The sequence below is a fragment of the Salminus brasiliensis genome, chromosome 2 (assembly GCF_030463535.1).
Source record: "Salminus brasiliensis chromosome 2, fSalBra1.hap2, whole genome shotgun sequence".
Taxonomy (NCBI): Eukaryota; Metazoa; Chordata; class Actinopteri; order Characiformes; family Bryconidae; genus Salminus; species Salminus brasiliensis.
This window is the reverse complement of record NC_132879.1, coordinates 29,594,651-29,618,043: the sequence shown is the minus strand read 5'-3', so window position 1 is coordinate 29,618,043 and position 23,393 is coordinate 29,594,651. Positions and strand designations below refer to the sequence as shown.

At 38.7% G+C, this 23,393-nt stretch overlaps 1 protein-coding gene across 4 annotated transcripts in view; it reads left to right on the top strand.

The window, feature by feature from the left end:
- Window positions 1-23,393, top strand: part of eps8l2 (EPS8 signaling adaptor L2) — a 38,751-nt gene that overhangs the window by 6,551 nt on the left and 8,807 nt on the right. Inside the window, exons 2-6 of one of the 4 annotated variants that reach the window (XM_072672339.1) lie at window positions 6,785-6,835; window positions 7,348-7,394; window positions 16,062-16,126; window positions 20,352-20,513; window positions 21,964-22,113. In XM_072672339.1, coding sequence (XP_072528440.1) covers window positions 6,801-6,835; window positions 7,348-7,394; window positions 16,062-16,126; window positions 20,352-20,513; window positions 21,964-22,113 — 459 coding nt within the window. In that variant the 5' untranslated portion in view covers window positions 6,785-6,800. Of the gene's footprint in view, window positions 1-6,784; window positions 6,836-7,291; window positions 7,395-15,457; window positions 15,551-16,061; window positions 16,127-20,351; window positions 20,514-21,963; window positions 22,114-23,393 lie in introns of those variants that run through there. The other 3 variants (XM_072672338.1, XM_072672340.1, XM_072672341.1) reach the window with 3 other exon arrangements.

The window sequence follows — 23,393 nt, the reverse complement described above, 5'->3', positions numbered from 1 at the left end:
TGTTCATGTGAATCCAACGCATTACATTTTTCATCAGCTGGGTGTCTGTGCTGCATATGGGGTTAAAAAGCAACACGCGTGCTGATTGAAGAATTCAATTTAGAATGTGTTCATCTTCATCTAGTTAATGTTTCATTCTTGATTGTAGACTTTGCTCAGCTGTCGACACGTACCCACACGTCCACACACATGAGATTAATCACCCTTACTAATAACAGGTGATCTAATTGCAAGCCCATTCACTGTTCCACCTGTTGACACACTGTGTAAGCTAATTGCCTTTGTCTGCAGGACTCTAGAGGTAAAAACAGCACAATGGACTTAGCTCTCCTATTTTAGGGAATGGGTATCATGTTTAAAATGCATTTAACTTCTTTTCTTCTAGTAGATCAAATAGACAGAGTGGTATGTTTCGAAGCGTAGTATGTTACATCTGCGGGTCTTGTTCTTTATTTGCGACCAGTCAGACCTGCCCGTCTTAATTGTGCATCAAAGCTGTATCTAATTCAAATGTCGTTGTGGAACACAAGACGGCTTGATTACCCATGTTTTACGCATGTTTCTAAATTTTGCTGAGCTGTGCTCCTTTTTCTGGTGCCAACCCCCCTAAAACGGTCCCTAAATGGTGCTTGTCTTAGACGTTCTGTACGTAATCGATATAGAACCTTTACATCATGTAGAGGTTCTTTAAACTTTAAAACGAATCCTTACACTCACACATATCATTTACAGCCATTGAAGGACCTTTCGGATCCCACACATATTAATTAGTTGCTCATCTTAAGATTTCTTATTCAGTATGTGTTGTTTTGTGGTTGGAAAATTACATACGCACTTACATATTACATCACAATATTTAAAGTTATTTTCACGATACACAATATTTAATGCAATATTTTGACATGCAGTTAAACTGCTATTCAAATACTCTCCTATGCTCAGTACAGTGATTTATATTCAGTATGTGCTTCACCCAGCACATCCAGTTAAACAGGACTAATTACACACTTTGTAATGAACTGGTAACAGTAACTGACAAAATGCTCATAAAAGTATTTATGGTGTATCACGATAACAGATTTTATCACAATATGATAAAATGTTGTCATATTGCCCAGCCCTATATACACCATCAGGAACATGAGTATCATGTCCCAATTGGACTTTCAATTATGTCTTTGAACTGTTCTTTTTCTAGGGCAGAAAAGTGCACAGGTTTTATTATTTCTTAGTTCTGAGGTCAACACATGGTCAAAAATGTACATACAGGGTCAAAACACCAACTATATGTTGCAACTTCCAGAATGTCTTTTGAACTTGTCAAGGCCTCAACTTTCTGTGAGTGATCATGATTACTACTAGACATGCAAACCCAAGAACTTGGTACCATCCCTTAGGCAGAGTGGTGGTAGCATCATGCTCTGGACCAGTTTTCCACCAAAGTGGAAGGAATGATGAAGGAGAAGCACGTGTTATATATTAGTATTAAAAACACAGTAATTAAGGGTGTTTCTACACCTGTAGTTGGTTTGGTCTGGTCCGAATCAGTTAATGAGTTTGTACGTGGAACATTTTCCCCTTGGTTCATTTATTTTGGTCTGCATCCGAGTGTGATTACTGTATTCACACCTGCCCAAGCGGACTACACCAATGGTGAAAACGAACCAGGGTCTGATTTAACCAGACCAAAAAGGGAAGGTATGAAAACGCCCTTAAACAGCATGTTTAAATGTAAGGCATACAGAGGCTGGAAAATATGAATGTAAATGAATTACAGTATAAAACCCCCCACAAAAGACATAAGGTAATACAGTGTTATAAAAGAATTATACACAGCATATATGTCCTCTAAACCACCAAACAGACTGTTCAGAGGGAATCTTTCCCACCATTCTGCACCTGCACTTTCTAAAAGCCAGGTTCAGAAAGTTTACATATTTAAACTCTCACCTTATTAAAATAGTAGTAGTAATGCACTCATCTCTAACATACAAGTTGCATTAGCAGCTTTTTGGCAGTTTAATAATTATGTTGCATTTGTGTGGAAAGCGAAAGCTAAGGCATAGGCAGGTTTCAGACTCCACCTCAGTCTCTCTGTGCAAACTGTTTACACCAAAAACTGTTACAAAGTCAAATGTTTTATAGTTATGACTGAAATAATCTTTTACAGCTCAAAGTTTTATTCGACTCTAGCAATAACTGAAAGTACAGAGCATTCTCTCAGGTGCCTGCACCATTAACTATTAACCTGGATCAGTCCATCTGTTACACGAGAAGCATAGCTGCCTGTTGTGCACAATCTGAGAGTGTGAAGTATTCTGTCATTTACCCAACCTTCACACAAACACGCAAGCACACTTACACAAACACACACACACACACAGAAAGTAATTCTGTTCAGAAATGTTTCCACGATACCACAGACAGTAAACTTACTGTAAACGGGGATGAAAAGTAGAAAGGGTGGAGTAGTGCATGGAAAAAAGGAACTTGGTAGTAGAGGAACTTAAACAAGGCAGCTTTAAAAGAAAGTTCTGTGAAAGAAAACGTGCCCCAGAACCGATCCAAAAATACCAAAGCACTCATCCGGTCAGGTGTGGCAGCATGGTGCAGACGCCTCAGGCTAGAGTTTAAAACTGCTTTCTGTGATTTGTCAAGCCAGTCTGTTTACAGATGTATTATATTCCAAAAGGCTTTGAAAATGATTCAGTTTGCCCTTGTTTCATATTTCATTTGACGTATGAAAAAAAAGGCAAAAAAAAAAACAGTCACACGTAACAGCAGCCTTTAGTGCTGTGGTTTATTAACCAACTGTAATTAAACATTAGGGCTGAAAATGTATTCTGTTACAGGTTACAGATTACTTGATTAAAATTTTAATCTGTAACACAATCCCATGGTCTTCGCAGTTGCAGTAACCTGTTCTAATTACTGCAGTTCCAGAAATGGAAAAACAGTGGCAGTACAGGGCTCTGTTCCTCTAAAATCAGGACAGCCACAAGTTGATTTTGAAGCTAGCTTCCCCGTAGATTCAGTTTAAAAGCACCTAGACAGATCCTCAGGCCTTCCTTTGCCTTTGCCACCTGAACATGGGACATTTACACAGTGTTCATTTTAGTGGGAGCTGCCTTGATCTGAGCTTAGCATGACATGTTACTAACTTGCTAATGGCTTACTGCTTAAGACAGCAGTCCCCAAATCTTTTCATGCCAGGACCCACCTGTATCCACTTTCACATGTGACCATCCTTCATGCTTAGGTCACTGCTAACATGAGCGTACTGGAACCAGTTTTTGGGTAGAACTTGTGAAATTTGATGTCCCATTATGTCCCTAGTAACGTTATACCCTTAATATATAGGTACCTTCACATTTCTATTACAGAAACCTATTTATACACAGTGTAATAACTGGGTCGTCTTTTGGGTACTAAGACCCCATTCACAAATCAGATCATTCAAACCACTTAAGGAGGTGATCTGACACACATTTAAGCCACGGTATAGCAGTACAAACACAGATGTCTCTCCAAGACACATTCAAGAACAAAGATCTCTCCCAATACAACCAAAACACCAGTAATAATTGCAGTGACACAAGCATATTTGTGTATATATAATCTGTCCCACACAGCAATTGGATATCAGTCTTATTTATTGGAGATACTATTCCAGATACTAGTCACATAAAGTGACCAGGTGAAAGTGGGGTCTAAGTGTAAAGCGTTTTGCCACAGTGAATTAGAAATATAGTAAATATAGTCAATCAAACAATAGTGTTCTTGTACTTTCTGAGCAATTGATGGGGTACTTACAAATATAGGTTCTCTTCCTTCATCAGTGATCAGTGTGAATGTGTGTTGGATGGTTGGCTAGCACCTGGCAGGCTCTTATTTCCCCATTCAATTAAGGGATCATAGTGCCCCTGCATTTTGTCTGGCACTTCATAAGCTTATTTTTTGACAATATCATAGACTGGCAATCTCACCAACATACCTCACCAAAACAGTCATCTTCAGTCATGTCAATTGTGGCAGTGAAGGTGTTTTGGCAGGAGCAGAGTATAGTCTGAATAGCTTTTGGTAGCAGTAAGAGCCTAACTTTTCTGCAACATCGCTTTAACGACTACAGAATAATGACACGACTTCAGAGGGGCCTACTTGCCCATTCTTCATAAAAACCTCACATGATATATGGAGCAGCTGGTGTTTTCACCATGCAAGGTGTTGCTCCGACAATGGTGTTACTGATACAGAGACATGGATCATGGGCTTTGTTTTTCTTTCGCACAGATTGTTCTGCCAACAGTGTGGCAGTAATGTCAGCCAAGTAGCAATGCCAGAGCAAGACTAATCATATTGACAGAAGCCCAGTGAGTGACTGTTAGTTTTGTAATGCTTATGATTTAAGTAGTTTTTAATATAATCTTTGTTGAGAAAATTAGCTTATTACTTTAGTTTATGTAACCTTTTATGTTTGTTTGTAGTAGCAGCTATACGAGTCTGTAATGGGATCATTTTATGAATGATCTCTGTCTTGCTTTTAGTTCTGCAAGTTCTGCAATGGCAAATGGCAACAAATTTTGATAACCCCTTGAATTGCATCTCTCACTCACCTGCCAGTAGGTGACAACTACAGAAGGTAGAAGATGACTCCACAGACTGGATGGTTTTTGGTAGTGGGTCACTAAGCCCTTGTTAGATTTGATGAGCAGTTAGATTGGTGTGCCATTCTAGAGCTGTGAAATTACACTACACAAAAACATAGCTCATGAACAGCAAATTACTGTATGTATCTTTCTGTTGTTTTGTAGACACAGATATGTAGCCACAACTTTACATTGGAGCACCATCAAACTGTCTGCTTTTCAAAAGACAGAAAATGGCAAGTTTCTAATCTCATCAACAGCACAACCGTTCCTAGTTAATGCAGGAAACGTGTGACGACATCACCAATTTATCACCTATTATTACTATTATTAATTTGGCCGTTGGTTTAGTCGGCTAAGTCCTTTAGTCGTTGCACCCCAAATGCACAGTCAAAAGATGCAAGTTGAAAACACTGATTATACATATGTCTGTTGTTGCCTCTCTTTCTCAGTTTTAAATAGATTACACAATAAATTCGCTATATAGGATTCGATATTCAGCACGTTTGGTTCTTCATGTAAGAAGGAGGCTTAATAAGGAGACATCTTATATCTGCATTATTCTGATAGTCTTTAGAAATGTTTCTTTAGTGTTAAGATAGTATCTTTGTGCCAGTCAGAGCACTTAAAATCCTGCTGAAATGCAATCTTCCTCAACTTAACACCAATTAATAATACACACTAATAGCAGTAGACACCAGTACAGATAAACCTAACACTGAGAGATTAAGAGCCCCTGACTGATGTGGTGGATTATGTAAGTGGACGTGAATGTGTAATAAGGCTCGTCTATTTCACACGCTCGGACACACAATCACACACGGGTACTCGCTGTCTTCTGTTCTACGTTTCATTCCTCGTTTCATTAATATTTGAACTGCCTGCTACGTCTTTTATCTGCACCTTAGGATTAAATGGTATTATTCATTTTTTCCAAGAGCTTGTACTGAAGAATTGTGGCTAAACATTAATTATAGCAACATTAGAGCACTTTAAAGGTTTTGATCTAACTTGATAATGCAGCTTTTAAACTTTCAAAGAATGATGAATAATGTCTAGCTTTTTCCTGAAGTGAGAGTGGAGTGTGTGTGTGTGTGTGCATATCGTGCGGGGTGTGGCAGGATGTTTAGTGCTGTTTCTAAACTGGAACTGGATCCAGGTTTGTGGCTGATTGGTCTGAACACAGGGCAGAGAGTGTATGGTTCAGTCAGACGCCATAGACTGAGTCTGAGCTGAATTATTCATTTTGGCCAGGCTGCCCACACTATAGTGAAGAAAGCAGAGAGAGAGAGAGAGAGAGAGAGAGAGAGAGAGAGAGAGAGAGAAAGAGAGAAGCTTAAATCAGTTAAAGCTGATAGTTGAAGTTAGTGGGTGAGTGGAGGGATTTGGTGATGTTTAGGCCAGATTGAGTCCATTTAAAGTGACTGTGTAAACATGTGTCTGGAAACATAAACCACCAGAACATAATGTAGCATTACCTGCCTGGAGGATTTTTTATTTTAACAGCAAGGGTGCTGGGATGGCCTGATCTGACCATGTTGGCTTTTGTTTTAGATTTTCTTTTTTTATTTCTAATTTCTAATTATTCTGAGCTATTTTAACCCCTTGAACCTTACGTTTGAAGACTTAATGACCAATTATTTGGTTACTGTTATGAATTATTTTAGCTACTTTAAAATATTCAGTAACTGCCATGAAACATATGCAACATAAAGGGCTTGGCCTGTAGGGTTTTAATTTAAGTCCCATCCTAATCTGCCACTACAACCTTCTTTCTGAAGGCCTCTTTGGATCTAGCCATGGAGGCACCACTCATTTCAACAATCAAGAGCAAACCAAACAAATTGTCAGATTTCAGTGAGACAGTCTCCTCCAGAATTTGATTCTATAGTATTTCTATTAATTACATTTACAAATACAATTTTTGCAAGACATGTCTTCAGTTGTATGTGTTTAGTTATATTTCCCCTATCTCTCAGTATTGTCCAAGTGAATATCAACAGTCTACATGTTTAAATGTATGGTTCTTATGGGGGGTCCTAATATAAACTGTATAGTATAAGTAATAAGAATTCTGCTGTGTTGTAACATGCCATGTATGTTCTCTCTCTCTGTCTTTTTATCTCCATCTCTCTCAGGTGGATGTCGTAGAACATGAATCTCATGGGACCCCCGATTAGGCAGGCCAAGTGAGTATGGCATCCTTACAGCCACTTGCAAATGAGTAACATGTGAGAAAAAAAATCGCTAACCAGGGGATATTTGGGCAGGCGTGTGTGCATGTTTTGGTGTGTGAGAGTGTGTGTCTGTATGTGTGCCAGGGTCTCAGTTGACAGAGCAGCTCTGTTCGGGAATGTTTGCTTTGCCCTCCTTTCTGGACACAGCCACTCTCTCTCACTCTCTCTCTCTCTGTCACACACACACACACTCTCTCTCTCTCGCCCCCCTCCCTTAGTCCCATATGCTCTGAGAACCTGTAGATAATCTTAGCCAGTCATGTCCAGTATAACCATACTAAGTCACTGAAGTGAAAACTCCTTAAGAGCGGTGCATCCGTGGATGTGAATCAGTATAGCTCCCCTTTTTGACGTAAACTGGCACTCAGGTGCTGGAGTGTGTTTGCATAGTCTGTGTGTTGCTGAATAGGAGAACTTTGAGTGATGAAGAGCAGAAATCATCATCCCTCTTCCTCTTTCTGCAGTGGGGTGGCCAGATCTGACAGCAAGATCAGCGCCAAGGCCCTGTACGGTAAGCAACAGATGTGTCTCTCTTTGTTTTTGACCTGTACACAGTATAAGATCCTTGATGTTCTTCGGTTTGAAACTGTGGAGGTCTTTAAAGCACCTTCTGAAGCTTCAGAATGATCCTCAAGGATCCTATACTGTTAACAGTGTAGATGCTTGGGTGTAGCTTGTGTTGTGACCATGTCTGAGGGTATTGGGATATTAGAATACTGCTTTTAATATGGCACTGTCATGTCAAGCCTCATCATTTACACCATTTGTGCAAAAATACCATCTGCTCTTTATACTGTGTGAATGGACTCAGTTTCCATGATGAATGGTCCAACAAGAACGGCCTACAGTTGCTTAATAGTATGGAGTAAAATGTTATATACATTATGTACATTTAAATTGGTTGGTACCTGCTGTATATATGGTTACATACTATATGGTTGTTCATATGTTATTTAAAGCTCTGTAACAAACAGATCATTATTAGACTTTAAACATGCAAAAAGTGTTTCAGATATAACTGAAAATGGATATTTTACTTATTTACTGATTTTACTTTAACAATAGTGGATACTTTTTTAGAAAGCCATCCGCAAGAGAAAACCCATTTATCTAAAGAACTGTAAACAATAATCATAAAAAATGGTTCTTAATGGAATTTCCTGTTGACTATTACTAAATCCAGACGGTCTTGCTGTAGTGTTTGGCTCATTGTGGAATCAAAACACCTGTCGTGTGCTGCATGTGTGTATTCGGTTTCTTCTGCATCCTGTCTCTATGCTCATAATCCTTTGAAACTTATTTAAAAGGCTATTAATAGTGAGTGTGTGTGTGTGTGTGAGAGAGAGAGATTTACATGGGTCTAATGGCTGTTAACACACAGAAAGACTGAGACTGATAGGTCTATGCTGAGATTGAGCCAAACCATAACAATTGACATTTGCTAATCAAATGAATGTGCCAGGAAATGAGCGAGAGAAAGAGAGTGAGAAAGAGGGCGGTGGGGGGGTTGGCTGAAGAGGAAGAGAGAAAGGTAGATAGAGAAATAATAAATTAGAGACGAAAATCAAAAAATTGCTGTTGAAATTTGCTTTTTTGAATCAATGGCACTGGATGTCCCAAAAGTATTTGCATTGTGGGTGCTGATTTCACTTTCTTTGTGGAGTCTGCCTGACTGTATCCCAGTAGTTCTGTCATGGCAATCATTCACTAGGCTTTTACAGTGTTAAGGTCTTTGTAGGTATGTCTGTGTGTGTGTGTGTGTGTGTCTGTGTTCGTGTGTGTCTGTCTTGTCTGAACGTACACAGTCCCCTTCTATCCCAGTCTGGGTGTGTCTGTTCTGAGTATGTGGAAAAAGGTGTGCGTGTGTACGGTCATGTTGTAGAGATATATAAAAGAGGCTTTGATAGAGTTGGGGTGTGTGTGTATATATGTGTGTGGATGTGTGTGGATGTGTGTGTGTGTGTGTGTGTGTGTGTGTGTGTGCAGGAGGAGGCGTGTGCTCATACCATCTCAGAAACACTCTGTTTTCCTTCTTCCTCATTACTGACCAAGCCCAACAATACATCTAATATGAATGTGGGTCAGGTATACTAACACACAAACAACAGAAGAGACAGGAAAGAGCGAGGGTGACAGATGGCCTCTGACAACTAGCACAAAGTGCCAACGGGTGGCTGATGACTATGCCTTCATTTTAATTTGCCTACCTGGGGACACCTGTTTGTGGGTATGTGTGTGAATGCCTCTAAAAGCACTATAGACACAATACAAGAGCTTCTATGTCATGTGGTCTGTGTACTGCCTTTGTAATGCTTTTAGTTTCATAACCTATACTGATTCCTAGGAGCTGATCTTTCTAATATCCAATAATGTGCTGAATTATATGGTCAATTAAATGTAATTACCTTCTTTACAGACTGATAGGAATGTCAGTTCTCAATCATATACTCAGATAAACAGCGTAAAAGTCTTTAAACTCTTTCTACAGTACCATGAGTAGCTCCTGTTTCAGCTGAGTGATGTTGTAATGTAGCATTTTTTATAATCAACATAATCCAACAAAGCCAAAAAGTGATAGATAGGTTTTTTGTTAGTGCCAGAAATTCTTATTTTGAACAGGAAAACACATGAATAGTAATTTAAATTACATATCACTGGCGTTCTAATGAATACTATGACTGTACATAAAAGATGAACCTCTTCTAAAGTTTGGGAGAAGGACCATGACCAAATTCCAAATTATTACACACATGATGTAATTTTTTTTAACCCAAGTTTCTCAGGCTGCCCTCCTTTGATTCAGCTTGCAGTGAGCGTGGTCCACACACATCAATAGAAAGCACGGTAGTTCACAGAAGCACTGAAAAAAACTAAATAGCTTGTATTTTGGGCTAAACAATCAACCTATACGGTCATTTCTATGTAAAATCATGTTGTGATTTTACTACATGGGGATTAGGCACGTGTTTACTGGAACTTGACCTGGACAAACTATACAACCTACGATTTCCATTCCCTTACACTGTAAACAAAGGTCTTAGCTTAAAGAACTTATGAACTTTAGAATTTTTCATAATAATAGAACTTTTCATAACAAGCAAAACTTAAGACACACATTTCAGTTCTGTTTACATAATATTACATTTGTTTGCAACCCGTTTACAAATATTTTAAAGACGCAAAGTACACCAAGTTTACTAATGCAAATATTGTAGGGGGCGGAGCTTACAAAATATTTTCTGTGATATCATATGCTACTGATTAAGGGTGGATGTGTTTTACTTTTTTTATGTTACTTATGCTGCTTTTCTTTTTTTGTCATGGAGCTATTTTCCTGAAGTAAACATTGAGACAAGTGATGACTACGCAGTGCGGGGTAAATAAAGGGCATGAAGTCTTAGAAGAATAGAAATGATCCTGTTCACATTAGAAAATTTCTTCATAATAATGTTTTGTTACTCTCATGCAAAAAAAAAACATGTATCTCTAAAATGACAGCTGTACAGGAGAAAGAGAAACCCTCTGAACTTCACTGGAAGTCAAGGTAAAATATTTTAGCATTGGAGCATTTTTGTTGGTCCAATTAAGAAGAATGTTTGACAAAGTGTAAAGAACAACTGCCAGATCCACATTATGTCAAACCGTGAAAACATAAAAGTAGGGAAACAGCGACAGGCTAGCAAGGATCTGTTTGATATAAAATATCGTAATGATTTTATGCCAGTGCCAGTAAATTAGGGAAACCTTAATATCAGCGTGGGTCTTGCTTGTATACGTCACTCTACTTTCTCCTGCGTGAGTGTTTGTGTTGTGTTTTGGTGGTCATAGGCCTATAGGAACGGTGTGCTTTGTTTAATCTCTCCTCTCACTCTCTGCAAACATCCTCTTTGCTCTGCTATGCAAAAATTCACACTGTCGCTCAGCCTCGGCTTGACTGCAGTCCGGCCATGCAAATAAGATTGTGGGCCTCTTACCTGCCGTATACACATAGGCTTATCTGAGTTATCAGAGAGAGAGAGAGAGAGAGAGTAAGAGCATGAAGGAGAGAAAGTGCCACTTTGAATCTACTGAGATTGCAGAGGCTGGAGCTGCTGGAACTGTTGTCTCTGAAGACTGCTGTGAACTCTGTGAATCTGAATTAGCAGGTGGACCAGAACTACTCTCATGCACAGTAATTCAATCTTACTATACTTAGTCCTCATTTGTCATCTCCTTCTTATCCTTAGAATTTCTCAACCTTTTCCTTCATCATTCTGCTGCGTTGAGTGCTGGGATCATGCTTTAGCTCTGCCCTTTGTGATTAAGTTTCTTCTTAATGTTCTTCCAGCTCTTTCTACTCCTTTTACTGTGTGTATGTGTGTATGTGTGTGTGTGTATGTGTATGTGTGTGTGGGTATGGACCAAAATTGTTTGACATTGCTTGGGCTCTGTGGAGTGAAACTGTTTGGTGGGTCTGGTGTATTGCATTATTTTTGAGATGGTTGTTTGTGAAGGGCAGATGGCACTGACCACATGGGTGCTTCACTATTTCCTGTATACAGCAGGCACCCTATGCCTCGTTGGCATGGTAACCTCACTGCCTTTGATGCATGTAACTGATAGGAGCTGCAGGAGTCCTCAGAACAGGTGTTTTCTATATGGTAACTAGATTAAGTTGGGATTCTACTTGATAAGATGTGATTAATAAGGTTTACGTTGTTCTTTTTTTAAAGGGGCTGTAGAGCTGTGGGATATACAGTATATTCATGTTTCATGTTTCTTTCATGGGTATAACTGCGCTACACTGAGAAGCCGTGCCTGAATCTTTGTCCGAACGTTACGGATGATCTGTAAAAAAAGATCAGATGGTGATTGGACTGGATCTAATAGCATCACCTGTGTAAACAACAGAAAACAGTGTCGTCATACTCTGAAGAGAGAAGAGCGAGGTGAGACAGATAGCGTTACCTGCTCTTCACCAGTCACGTCAGGACAACGCTGGTTCATACTGAAGTGCCCTGCAGTCCATGACCGAGTCACAGGGGGAGGAGATGGAATGATCTGGAAAGGCAGCAGATAGCTGGTCTTAGGTTGACTGGCTGAATCTAGACTTTTCTGCTCTTAAACATCATTGTAACATCACCGGTGTTCCAATCAATTCTATGGCCACAGGTGTATAAAACCAACCACCTAGGCATGCAGACTGTTTTTACAAACATTTGTGAAAGAATGGGTTGCTCTTTTAGGAGCTCAGTGAATTCCATCAAGCACAATGCAAAGCTGCCACTGTTGAGGTGGAGGTAGAAGTGGGATTATGGTGTAGGGTTGTTTTTCAAGAGTTGGGTTTGCCCCCTTAGTTCCAGTAAAAGGAACTCTCAATGCTTCAGCCTACTAACAGTTTTGGTCAATTTCATCCTCCCAACTTTGCAGGAACAGTTTGGGGGTGAGCCTTTCCTGTTCCAACATCATCAACTGTGCATCAGCTGTTACTTTCAAAGTAATTTGTTATACAACAATAAACAAACAGTAAAATGATAATTTCATATTGTGTAATCTGCACCTTAAAATAACCAAGAAATAGCTATATTTCACTTTATAGTTACAATAATAAAATACTATTAAAATATGCCAATAACATGGGTTTTCTTACATGTAGTAGTATAGCAGTTCTATCGGCAGTTATTTATTATATAACTAATAGGACTGTGTACAATTCACTTATTGAATGTTCAGTCAAAATGACCAGCGAGTGATACTTTTAAGCATCAGAAAAACAGAATATTTAGCATTCAGTTAGCAGAAAACAAACAACTAAATATGATATCAGTGTTTCAGTATTTAGTCCACTCTTTACCAAAATGACTGCTTTCCTTCTCTTCAGGAGACCAGCTTTCAGTTTATTAAGGAAAACTGCAGGGAGATTCAGTCTTGGAAGTTCCTAATCCAAGTAATCCTAATTACAAATTTAGATCAGTCCACAAAACCTTATTCCACCTCTCAGATGTCCAGTTTTAGTGTTGTAGTGCCAATGTTCTCTATTGCTACACAGTAATTTTACAAAGTAAAATAATTAATACATTATTTCACAGAGCAACATTAGTGTAAAATAATGTTAAGTACTGGCAGTGTAAGCTTAAACAGACATGTGCCAGCCCTGGCTGAGGTAAAGTTGAATGAGGTTGAGGATATGAATTAGGATTATGAATTAGTCCTACTTAATGACCCTGCTCATGAGGTCAGTTCAGTGTTTTCTCATGTGATGAGAAAGAGCAGAAGGCGGGCAGTGGACACTGGTCCTAAATCAGCACCGGAGCCACTATGACCAGCATGCTCCGACACGGCCCATATGCTACTTAAGTGGCTCTCGTTGCGAGCTGTGAAGCGATTGGCGTAAATGTCAGTCATGAATAAGGCATGTGTACAGCTCTACTTTCTCATTGCCGCCCACACGCAGACCCAGCGCAAGCACTACTGTTTCACTGAAACAGGAAGAGAGGGAGAACGCATGAATCAAGAGATGGAGGCGAGCAGGAAGTGAGAAAAAAACTTCCTTCTGGGATCAGGTGTAGGAGAAAGGAAAGGTCTCTGATATTGTAGTATATGAGCCAGCTGCTCACTTAATGGTAATGATTAGATATGACCCCTTAACATGAGGAGTCTGAAGAAGGCCACTGAGCTCCTCAGCTAAAACTGCTCTGCTACTTCTGGTAAGCAATACATGATAAATGCAGTGGCTTCAAAACAACACAAACAGATACCGTGCTCTAATTACAGTAGCATGTGCAAGTTTCAGCACCCCTGGTCACAACCTCTGCTACTGTGAAGAGCTAAGTGAGTAAAAGCTGACTTCCAAAAGACAAAAAGTTAAAGGTAAACCACTTCTTGAATATTTTAAAGTTACTTTGTAATTTCTGTCTTTTACAGTTTCAAAAAAATACAAAGGGCAGGAAGCAAAAGTTTGGGTACCCTGAATAGTCTGTACTTAATAACACCACCTTTCGCAAGTTGTCACTTTTTGAAGTTGCTACGAGTCTTTCAATGATTGTTTGGGGGATTTTCTTCAATTCTTCCTTGCAAATGTCACATCTGCTGACTACTGGGACTATTAAGAGTATTTATAAAACTTTAATCTTCTAGCCTTTTCTGAGGATGATTGTGGGCAAATCAATGGCTCTAACAGGCCAATTAAGGTCTGAGACCTTGGTCAGCTGAGGGCTCAAATCTCTTGGGGTGCCTCAAGTTTTGCATGGTGCTGCTTTCCTTTTTTCACTATAAAATTATACTAAAAATTTAGAATATTACAGTAATATTTGCTTCAAATATTGAAAAAAGTGTTTCATCTCTAATCTAGTGCCTAGAGATCAGTTCATCTTCTACTCGCTTAATTATTCACCACAACAGAAACATTGACCAGGGGTGTCCAAAGTTTTTCAAGCCACTGTTTTAATATGTGTATAAATTAAAATGTGCATATTTATTTTATTTGTCTAATTCATTTCGACTGCAAAAAAACTTTGGGATGACTTTGGGATGGTGGTGCAAAAAGGACCTTCTTGGAGGAGTCATGAGAAAAATACCTTTCCTGCATTTAAAGTAACATCTGCACAAGCCTGGATATACTGGTGAAGTTAAAACAAATGTTTTTTGGTTGCAATTAGCAAATATATGTTTGGAGAAAACATTTCATTAATAATTCTTTGCCAATTTTATGAAACAATGGGCCAGAAAGTGTTATTACTCACTTCTATTACCAAGGAATAGCCTCAGCAGTTTATACAGAAGTACCTGTACTTCACACACTTCAGTGTGTGATACGTCTTTCTGTGTTCGGGGTTGAGTACCAGCAAATTTAGGAAGCAAAAGAGAAAAAGCTAAAGATGAGGATGGCTTTTACAGCAGTACAGTGATCCTACACACCTCAAAATCCACAACAGACTATTTTAAGAGGCACTAGCTGAATGTCCCTCACAGTGCCCTGACCTAAACTTTATCAAAAATCTGTGAATGGACCTGAAAATAGCAGTGCAGCAAAACAGCGCAAGAATCTCATAGAACTGTGTCATCTTCACCAGGTCACCAGGTCATCTTTTACTCTCTTAACAATTCACAGATACAGTTGAAAGATGCCCAGACCTTTGCATGCCACTGTATGGTAAAACCTAATAATGTTAGTTTTTACACATTTGCTAAATCACAGCCATCAAGTTAATATAATATTTGTGTATTCTGTCAAACTACAGTTAAAATTTAGAGATTTGCTATGGGAATATGTGAAGTTACATTAGCATCTGCTTTCTCCTGCTTTAACTTAAAAGTACCATAACCTAGCACTGCAATGTAATCTGCTCTAGTACAATAGTATCAATCTGCATGTGTGTGTGTATGTGAATCTCTGTGTTGTAGATGACAGGTTATTTTATTAAACAGTCTCAGTCAGTCCTGATTTATGGCAGCTGTTGCAAACCAAACCAAGATAACAGTATTAAAAGAGGGGAGGAGGAAGCTGAAGAGTTAAACTTAGCAGAACACGTAAGGTTTGACCTTTAACCCTGATGTAAGGTGTGAACTGAAGTGTACCGTCATCCTGTCAGTGGAGCCCTGCGCGCTGTGCCGCTTTAGCTCGCTAATGGAGCTTGGACAGTTGAGCGGAATTCTGCTGGGAAATTGAGTTAGACCACGGTCAGATGGGTAGGAATGAGAGCTTTTTATAGGGTTTGAATGAGCTGTCGTTATGAATGAAAGATGAGTTATGTTGGTCTAATTGGGGAACACTGGATGAAGTACTGTATTTTCCATTAGAATTGAATATTAAAGTATTTATACATATTGAGGATGACATGTTGGCATCGTCAGAAAGTTAGTTTCCTAATAGTACATACAAGTACTTTCTTGAGTGTGGCTGTGTTTCCACTGTGTGTCATGTCTTTAAGTGTGTGTGTGTGGCTACATGTGTGTGTTACCTCTAGCTTACTTCCTCATGGCTGTTTGGTAGATAACATGTGTGTAGTCTATCCTCCTTATTATAACCGAAAATATGCCATTCAGGTTAGTCTGCTGTCTGCTCCTGAATGTCTATGTGTACTTAAATGAAAATTTTTAATTATTTATCTTTTTTATATATAATATACATTTATATTATATATAAAAAAGTGGTGTCTCAGGTCATTTAACTCCGTGCATATTTTTATTTCCTCTGCAGAGCAACGGAAGAAATACTCCAACTCGAACTTCATCATGCAGGAGACGTCTCAGTACCACGTCCAGGTAAGGCTGTCCCTCCCTTTTTCCTCTCCATTAATAGTTTCCTTCACGTCTCTTCCTCCCTCCCTCTGTGTATGGAGGTGAATGGAGGTTAGTGCTTGTTGCCTTTCCAGTAACTCTGTGGACTTATAAGTTAATGTTTAAGCATATCACAAATTTTCGTATGACATTGCAATAAAATAATCACAGTCAGGTCTCTGGATTGCTGGCAGACATGACACTGAACTGATCAGATCAGCCTTTCGCAAAGATCGAGACACATCAGTTATTACAACACATGCATTTAATTGATGTTGTACACTCATAAGCCTTTCTGACTGTTGCTGGTTAGTTTGGAATTTTGACTAAACAGATTAGTTGGTTTAGTTTAGTGGCCACAGGTAACTTTTAAACTATGAACTCTCTTTGTCACACACCCACACACACACAATCACCTTCATACACAGATTTACATGCATTGACACACAGTTGTAATCTCTCACTACACATAGCTACTCTGATATCAGGTTTCCTCTGTATCAGGGAATCAGTACTGAATGTTCTTTCATAAAGCTAAGCAGATCACAGCACTGACCGGCCTGGCTTACAGGCTACTTTCAGACTGTGTATTGACCTTTTTGTTGTGATTTCTGGAATGTAGTTTCAGGCTTGTGACATTTCCTATTAGTCTCAGCATTTTGCTAGAAGTGAAAGTGTGTACAGCTGTGCAAAGCCTGGCAGGCCATTAACCATATACACTGTATTGCTGTATAGATATATTTAAAAAGTAATATATTAGAAATGCTTTGTAATGTGTTATATAGTGCACTTTAAGCATTATAATGACTGACATTGGCCTGTATAACTTCTCATAAGACATAACATTTCATAATGATCATAATATCAGGTTTTGTGATGTATTATATTATCTTTACATTTAAAAGACAATTCATTCCAACAATTCAGTTTCTATGTAATGACCCCAAATAATCTTTAAACAAGGTGTTCCAGATAAGTTCTTTAGTAAAGCTAATTGTTCTTTAATACAAACCACAAGAACTCATTTGAATGTATAAATGGTCCTTTGCCTAGATGTATGCTTTTGCTTATGGTGACAAAGAACATCCCACCAAAAGAGTTCCTATTGTTATAGGTTGAAGAGCCTTTCATGTCCCTGTTTACACCTGGTCACTTCATGCATCTTTAGTATCAGGATTATATCTCGATATGACACCCAAGACTCAATTAAACCAGATACAAATCCGATCACTCAAACCACTTCAGGAGGTGATCTGAGACGCATTTGAGCCACGTTAAAGCTGTGTAAACACATCATGAGTGATCATCAGTGAGTTCTTCAGTGGCTTTCCCAGTCATCACATCTGAATCCAATCAACTTTGGGACTTAGTAGGACGGGAGATTTGCAGCATGACAGTGCTCCTGAAAATTCTGCATTAACTGGTTGATGTAGTCATGTCAACATGGGTCAGTAGTAGATCAGGTTCTGAAGCCGTATACCCGGCTCTGACGCAGCGGCTAGCAGAAGGCAATGACGGCCAGCTCTGCACTAGAGTGATGTGGGGGGAGAGAGCCATCTACCCACCCTATAAAGAGCAAGGCACTACCCAGTATTAGCATAGTGTTCCCAATAAAGAGAATCTTTAGCCAGCTAAATGTGAGCTAGTGAGTGAGTGAGTGAGGAGAGTATGTAGTTAAGTAGGCTGTTTGGTAGAGGCCAGGTCTGGTAGGTGTGTCACATTTAAAAACCTGTTTAGCACAATGGTGTGTTTGAGCCTCAGCCCCTAGAATATGTTTCACTGTATAATAAAACGGATCAAAATCACTTTTAATGGTTAGTAACAATTGGCCTCACTTATCAAGCATCTTATAGTAAAATAACTGATTTAAGATCAGCTCTCATTATTAAATACAGTGTTGAGCAAAAGGCATTGCCCGATACCAGATTAGCATTCTTACTCTGAGAAGCTTGATTGCCCAATTCTGAGAAAAGTCCTCCTTTATCAGTTGTGCTTCACAGCTGTAGCTCTAGTCTGCCTCCTGCCTGCTTGTTTTCCTTTGCTTTACTTGGACCATTAGTTCTAGTCATCTTTCAAAGCCTGCTGAAAACTATGCAGCCTGAGAGGAGACTTCGATCAGACATGCAGATAAATGTTTGTGTGTGCTTAATTTCAATGTTTAATGCATGTGGGAATGTGAAACCCTCTGGCACTTTCAAGGAGCAGTTTTTAAATCAATTATAGAAGATGTTTTACATAAATACTGCTCTGTTAGTGGTTAATTTTAGATATGGGTCAGATAATAAGGTGGTAGCTGTATCCCTGCTCAATTCGATATGATCTTCCTAATGAAGAATATCTCTCATGCATGCACGCACTGGCACACACTCACAAAGAAGTTGACCGAGGCTGCACAGAGCATGAAAAGGCTGTCGCTGTGGCTACTGACCACATTCCAGCTCTGCTTTGTGAATTGTTGATTCAGAATTTTGCAATCATGCTGTCCCCCTGTAATTTTCCATTCTTTGAACTCCCTGTTTGCATGGCTGGAGAAAAAAGCACATAGAACCTCTGAACAGTTGAAACAATGAGAAGGTGTGGCTGTCACCATGACACACAGCGATAAATATATGGACATTTCCAAACATCCTTTGGGTAACCAGGCAGCTAGAGCTTCTAGCACGTGTGTGTGTGTGTGTGTTACTGTGTCTGTAAAAGTGAGGCAAGAAACAATGACAATGTGTTTTCCCTGTGAAAGTGTGATTAAATATGTCATAGACAGAAATGTAAAGTTAGGAATGTTAAAATAGGTAAACCCTTAAGCCCTATTTGTTTGACTGTTGACCAGTAAGACTTATATTTTATAATATGTTCAAATAAAAATCTAGTATGTCAGATTATTAGAATATTTCATAAGATCAAATAGAAAAGGATGTACTATACAGAAATGTCCAGCGTTTGACAGCTGTTCATTTATACAATCATCTCTTGGTTGAGGGTGTTTTACCATGATATACTGCATCAATGCGGCATGGCATGAAGGCAGTCAGCTTGTTGCACTGTTAAGAAAGGTTGCTTTGATAGAGGCCATCAGCTTCCCTGTATTGCTGGGTTGGGCGTTTCCCACCTTTCTATTGACAATACTTCTTAGATTTTATGTGTATGGACTGCTTACTCCCCAGTCCACCCAGCCCATATATAGCTGTTTTTTAAAAAGTGCAATACAGGGCAGCCATTCGGAACAGAGATAATGCATGATATTGCATGATATCATAGTGCATCTCCACTCTTTCTACAGACTCCAGGACTCCACATGAAATGCTAAATTTATTTTCATTTGGACCACTGCGCAACAGTTTCTCCGTTGTCCAGTTTAGACGCTTCTGGCGTATTCTCTGGTTCAGGAGTGGCTTGATATTAGTAATGCGGCAGTCGTAGTCTCTTTCCTGGAGACTTTTCCTGACAGTCCCATCCAGGCTGTGGTCATCCCTGTTGCCTCTGCACCTTTCCCTACTACGTTTTCCTCTTCCAGACAACTTTCCATTAATATGCTGTACGGCACTCTGTGAACAGCCAGTCTTTTTTGTATCAGTGGCCCTCTGTGGCCTACCCTCCTTGTGTAGGCTGTTGATGATCGTGTCAACGGTTAAGTCAGCAGTCTTCACCATGATTGCGGTCATGCATGCTAAACTGAGAGATTTATTATACTGTTTGAATAGTAACTATATAATAGGATATAATATAATTCAAAATATTCTAATAATTTGATATAGGGCCTTTTCTTTTATCAGCTATAAGCCACACCAATCAAAAGTAAACCAGAAAAATGCTGGAAATATGTCAATTTAAATGTAATGAATATAAAACATGTGACAGTTTATCTCTTTGAATTAGTTTATGAACAAAAATGAACTTTTTCACAATAGTCTCATTTTGAGATGCACATGTAGTTGTGTAGAATAGAAGATGGACTGATCTCCAAAAGTCATGGAAGTTCAACATTTTAAGCAAAGAGTATTATTTAGTGTATTATTTTTGTTTCATATAATTTAAGCAGTGGTGACGGTCAAGTTGAGGTTTGGAAACTCTGAATGAGTTGTTTGTCGGCAGAATACCTTCAAGGAGATTTAGTAGCCTATGAAGTGGTATGACAAAATCATAGGATCAAGGATTACACATTACCTGTTCTTTTTGTATGAATAAGTAGTAAGAAATTGGCATGTCTTTGCAGCATCTTTCTACGTTTATAATGGACAAGACGGAGTCCATAGCCACAGTAGACGATGCGGTGAAGAAACTGATCCTCCTGGACTCTAAAGACAAGATCTGGACCCAAGAGATGTTGCTGCAGGTCAGCGACAAGGCTGTCAAGCTTCTGGACTGCGATACAATGGTGAGTGCTTGTTTTCATGTGTTTTATATGTGTGAGATGCATTTCGGCAATTAAAACCTATATTTTAAGTCTGCTCCAATGCTGTGATCAACTTTGCTACCTCTAAAACTATATATATAGTATATGTCAAACCTTTTTTCTGATTATTTTGTATGAAATGTTAAGGATAAATAAACTATTAAATAATAAAATATTATTATTCTATTATTCTAATAAATTATTATTATTATTATTATATATTATATAAGTCTTTTATTGTGATATTTAGGGAATCTCCCATTTAGTTGTAAATAAATTATAATATGTTTTGGACATACTGTGTGGAATCTACTTTGAGATTAGCACATACAGTAAAGGCACAAAATGGTTGAAAATGTCAACTCTGTTAATGGGTCAAATCTTTCCATGCTTGAAATGTACCTGCAATTCTAGAATGGGCCATATATGGTGAAAATCATAATAAGTCAATAAGTTCATATTTGGTATGGGAAAAGAGCTAGTATATCAGCTATGCATAAAATCTGTAATGCCTTTTAACACCAGTTTTACCATAATGTAATTTCATACTACAAAGTTTGTGGACACAAGATGGACATTGAGGCATTTCTTTACTTCAGCAAAGAAAAAAACAATGTAGCCAGTTATCTCTGCTGATCTGTAATCTTTTACGGCCAAACAGCTGAGTCAGGTGAATGAGGAGTTTTATTGTGGCCTTGGTGTTTTATGATCCCTGGCTCTATGGTGTGATTGGGACTGTGGATGTGATTTGTCAGTATCAGTTTGAGTGTTCAGAGACCTTTATCCTGGTCAGCAGGAAACATACAGTAACTATTATTAAAGGGCCCATATAGTAGAAAACTGAATTCTCTTCATATTTTAGAAATTAAATTATTAGATATAGTATGCGAACACTGTCGGGGTTTTAAAACATACTGCTTACCCCCAGCCCACACTGTACAGCCTATAAATAGAGTAAATTGTTTGTGGTGTTTACATTTATCTGCCTATATAACCTAGAGCAGTTCCTCTCCACCCACACCTGTTGAAGTTATGAGTGTTTCAGTTTTGTGGATAAGGCATTTTAAGTAAGGAGTGATACATGCCAGCCAGTCGGAACAGAAATCATGTTTAAGTACAGATCTTATTGACAAAGTAACAACCTGTTTAAACAGTAAACCTGTTTAATTCTATAGAATTTTGAGATGTTGGAAAATAGTCATGGAGAAATGAATCATAACTGTTTTTGGTAGATGAACACACAAAAAGAAGTACAGTAAAATTATGGGATATGGTGCCTTTAAAATCCACTGATTCAGATATACTCCATATACTCAGAGCTGTTGGTTTTATTAGCTACCTGTTATCCTTCCTTTGTATCATTTATTTCTTTATCCATTCCACCCTTTTCATTCTCTCTTTTCCCAACCCCAACCCCCTCTCTTTCAATCAGGAGGAGCTGGAGAACTTCCCTCTCTCCACAGTGCATCACAGTCAGACTGTGCTGAATAAGACGCGCTACCCGTCTGTCCTGCTGTTGGTTTGCCAGGACAACGAGCAGCACAAACCAGACATACACTTCTTCTACTGCGATGAAGTCGAGGTGAGACACGCACACACTTGCTGTGTGAAAAACAGTTGGCAGCTATTAAAAAGTTTGAATGCACCTGACTGAAAGCTTGCTAAAATTGAAGCACAATCAGAATGGACTTGAAGCAATGCCAGGTTTGCAGGAACAACCAAATCAGCTGGAAAAATACCATGCATTGCTTTCTGACACTGTTACTGTTAGGGATGTCCCAATCCGATCCAGTGGAACGGGATCATGGCCGATCCAGGCATTTTTTGCAGAGCATCCTCTGTGGTTCTCTAGGCAGCATTAACAGACATGATTCTCAGCTACTGCGATGTGGAGCGTTTTTTTAGAAGGTAACATTTGGAACATTTGGAACTATTCTACAGCGTAACATGAAAACGTAACCCAGTATCTGTGGCTCTGCTTTGACTGTGTTTAAACCACTTATCTGTAAAAAGTCTAATTTCTGCTGTTTGTCCACACTGCCAAAGCCACTCAACGACAAAGATACTATATTCCATATGGGGACATATAACAGTACTCCCATCACGTCTTTCCTCTTGAATTATACCTGGCAAGCACACACACACAAAGTGTTTTTGGTTTAGGTCAGGTAGGTCAGTCATAGGTCAGGGTATTAAACACTATAAAGTGTAGAACAGTCATTGAAAAAGAAGTTGCTACCAAGCTAAATAAATCAGTGTTTATTAACAGCACGTCTTACCTAAGTTTTGGGGGGCTGGACTATTTATAGGAACACAAAGATCGGATCAGATCGATATCGGCCAACAGTGAGCATTAAGATATTCTGAACGAATCAGAGGCAAAAAAAAAAACTTGATCAGAACATTCCTAGTTACTATAGTTCTGTTACAGCGAAAACATGGTTGTTAAATATGAGATTTAACCGAATCCATTTTACAATGTGTGTGTTGAATTGGAATTATTTAATTAAACTGGATCATGACAGGTTTTTGGATTTTCTGAAGATATTTTTCCTTTCCTGCATTGATAACACAGATTATCATAATGTGAAGCAATCACAAGTTAACTCTGACATCCATACAGCTGCTGAACTCCAATTTGTTTCATTCTGATGCACTTTGTTAGTATAATATATGTCCTTGTTAATGTGTTTATACCATTCAGTTGTGTTGTGAGGTAGATTAGTTCTGACTTGGCCTATTGGACAGAAGGCTAACATTTCTAATCATAATAATTGAATGGATAATATATTTTATTGTGGTTTGTTCAGTGTTATTCTAAAATGTCTGTTTTCTCTGGCAAGCAAAAGAAATATGTGTCTT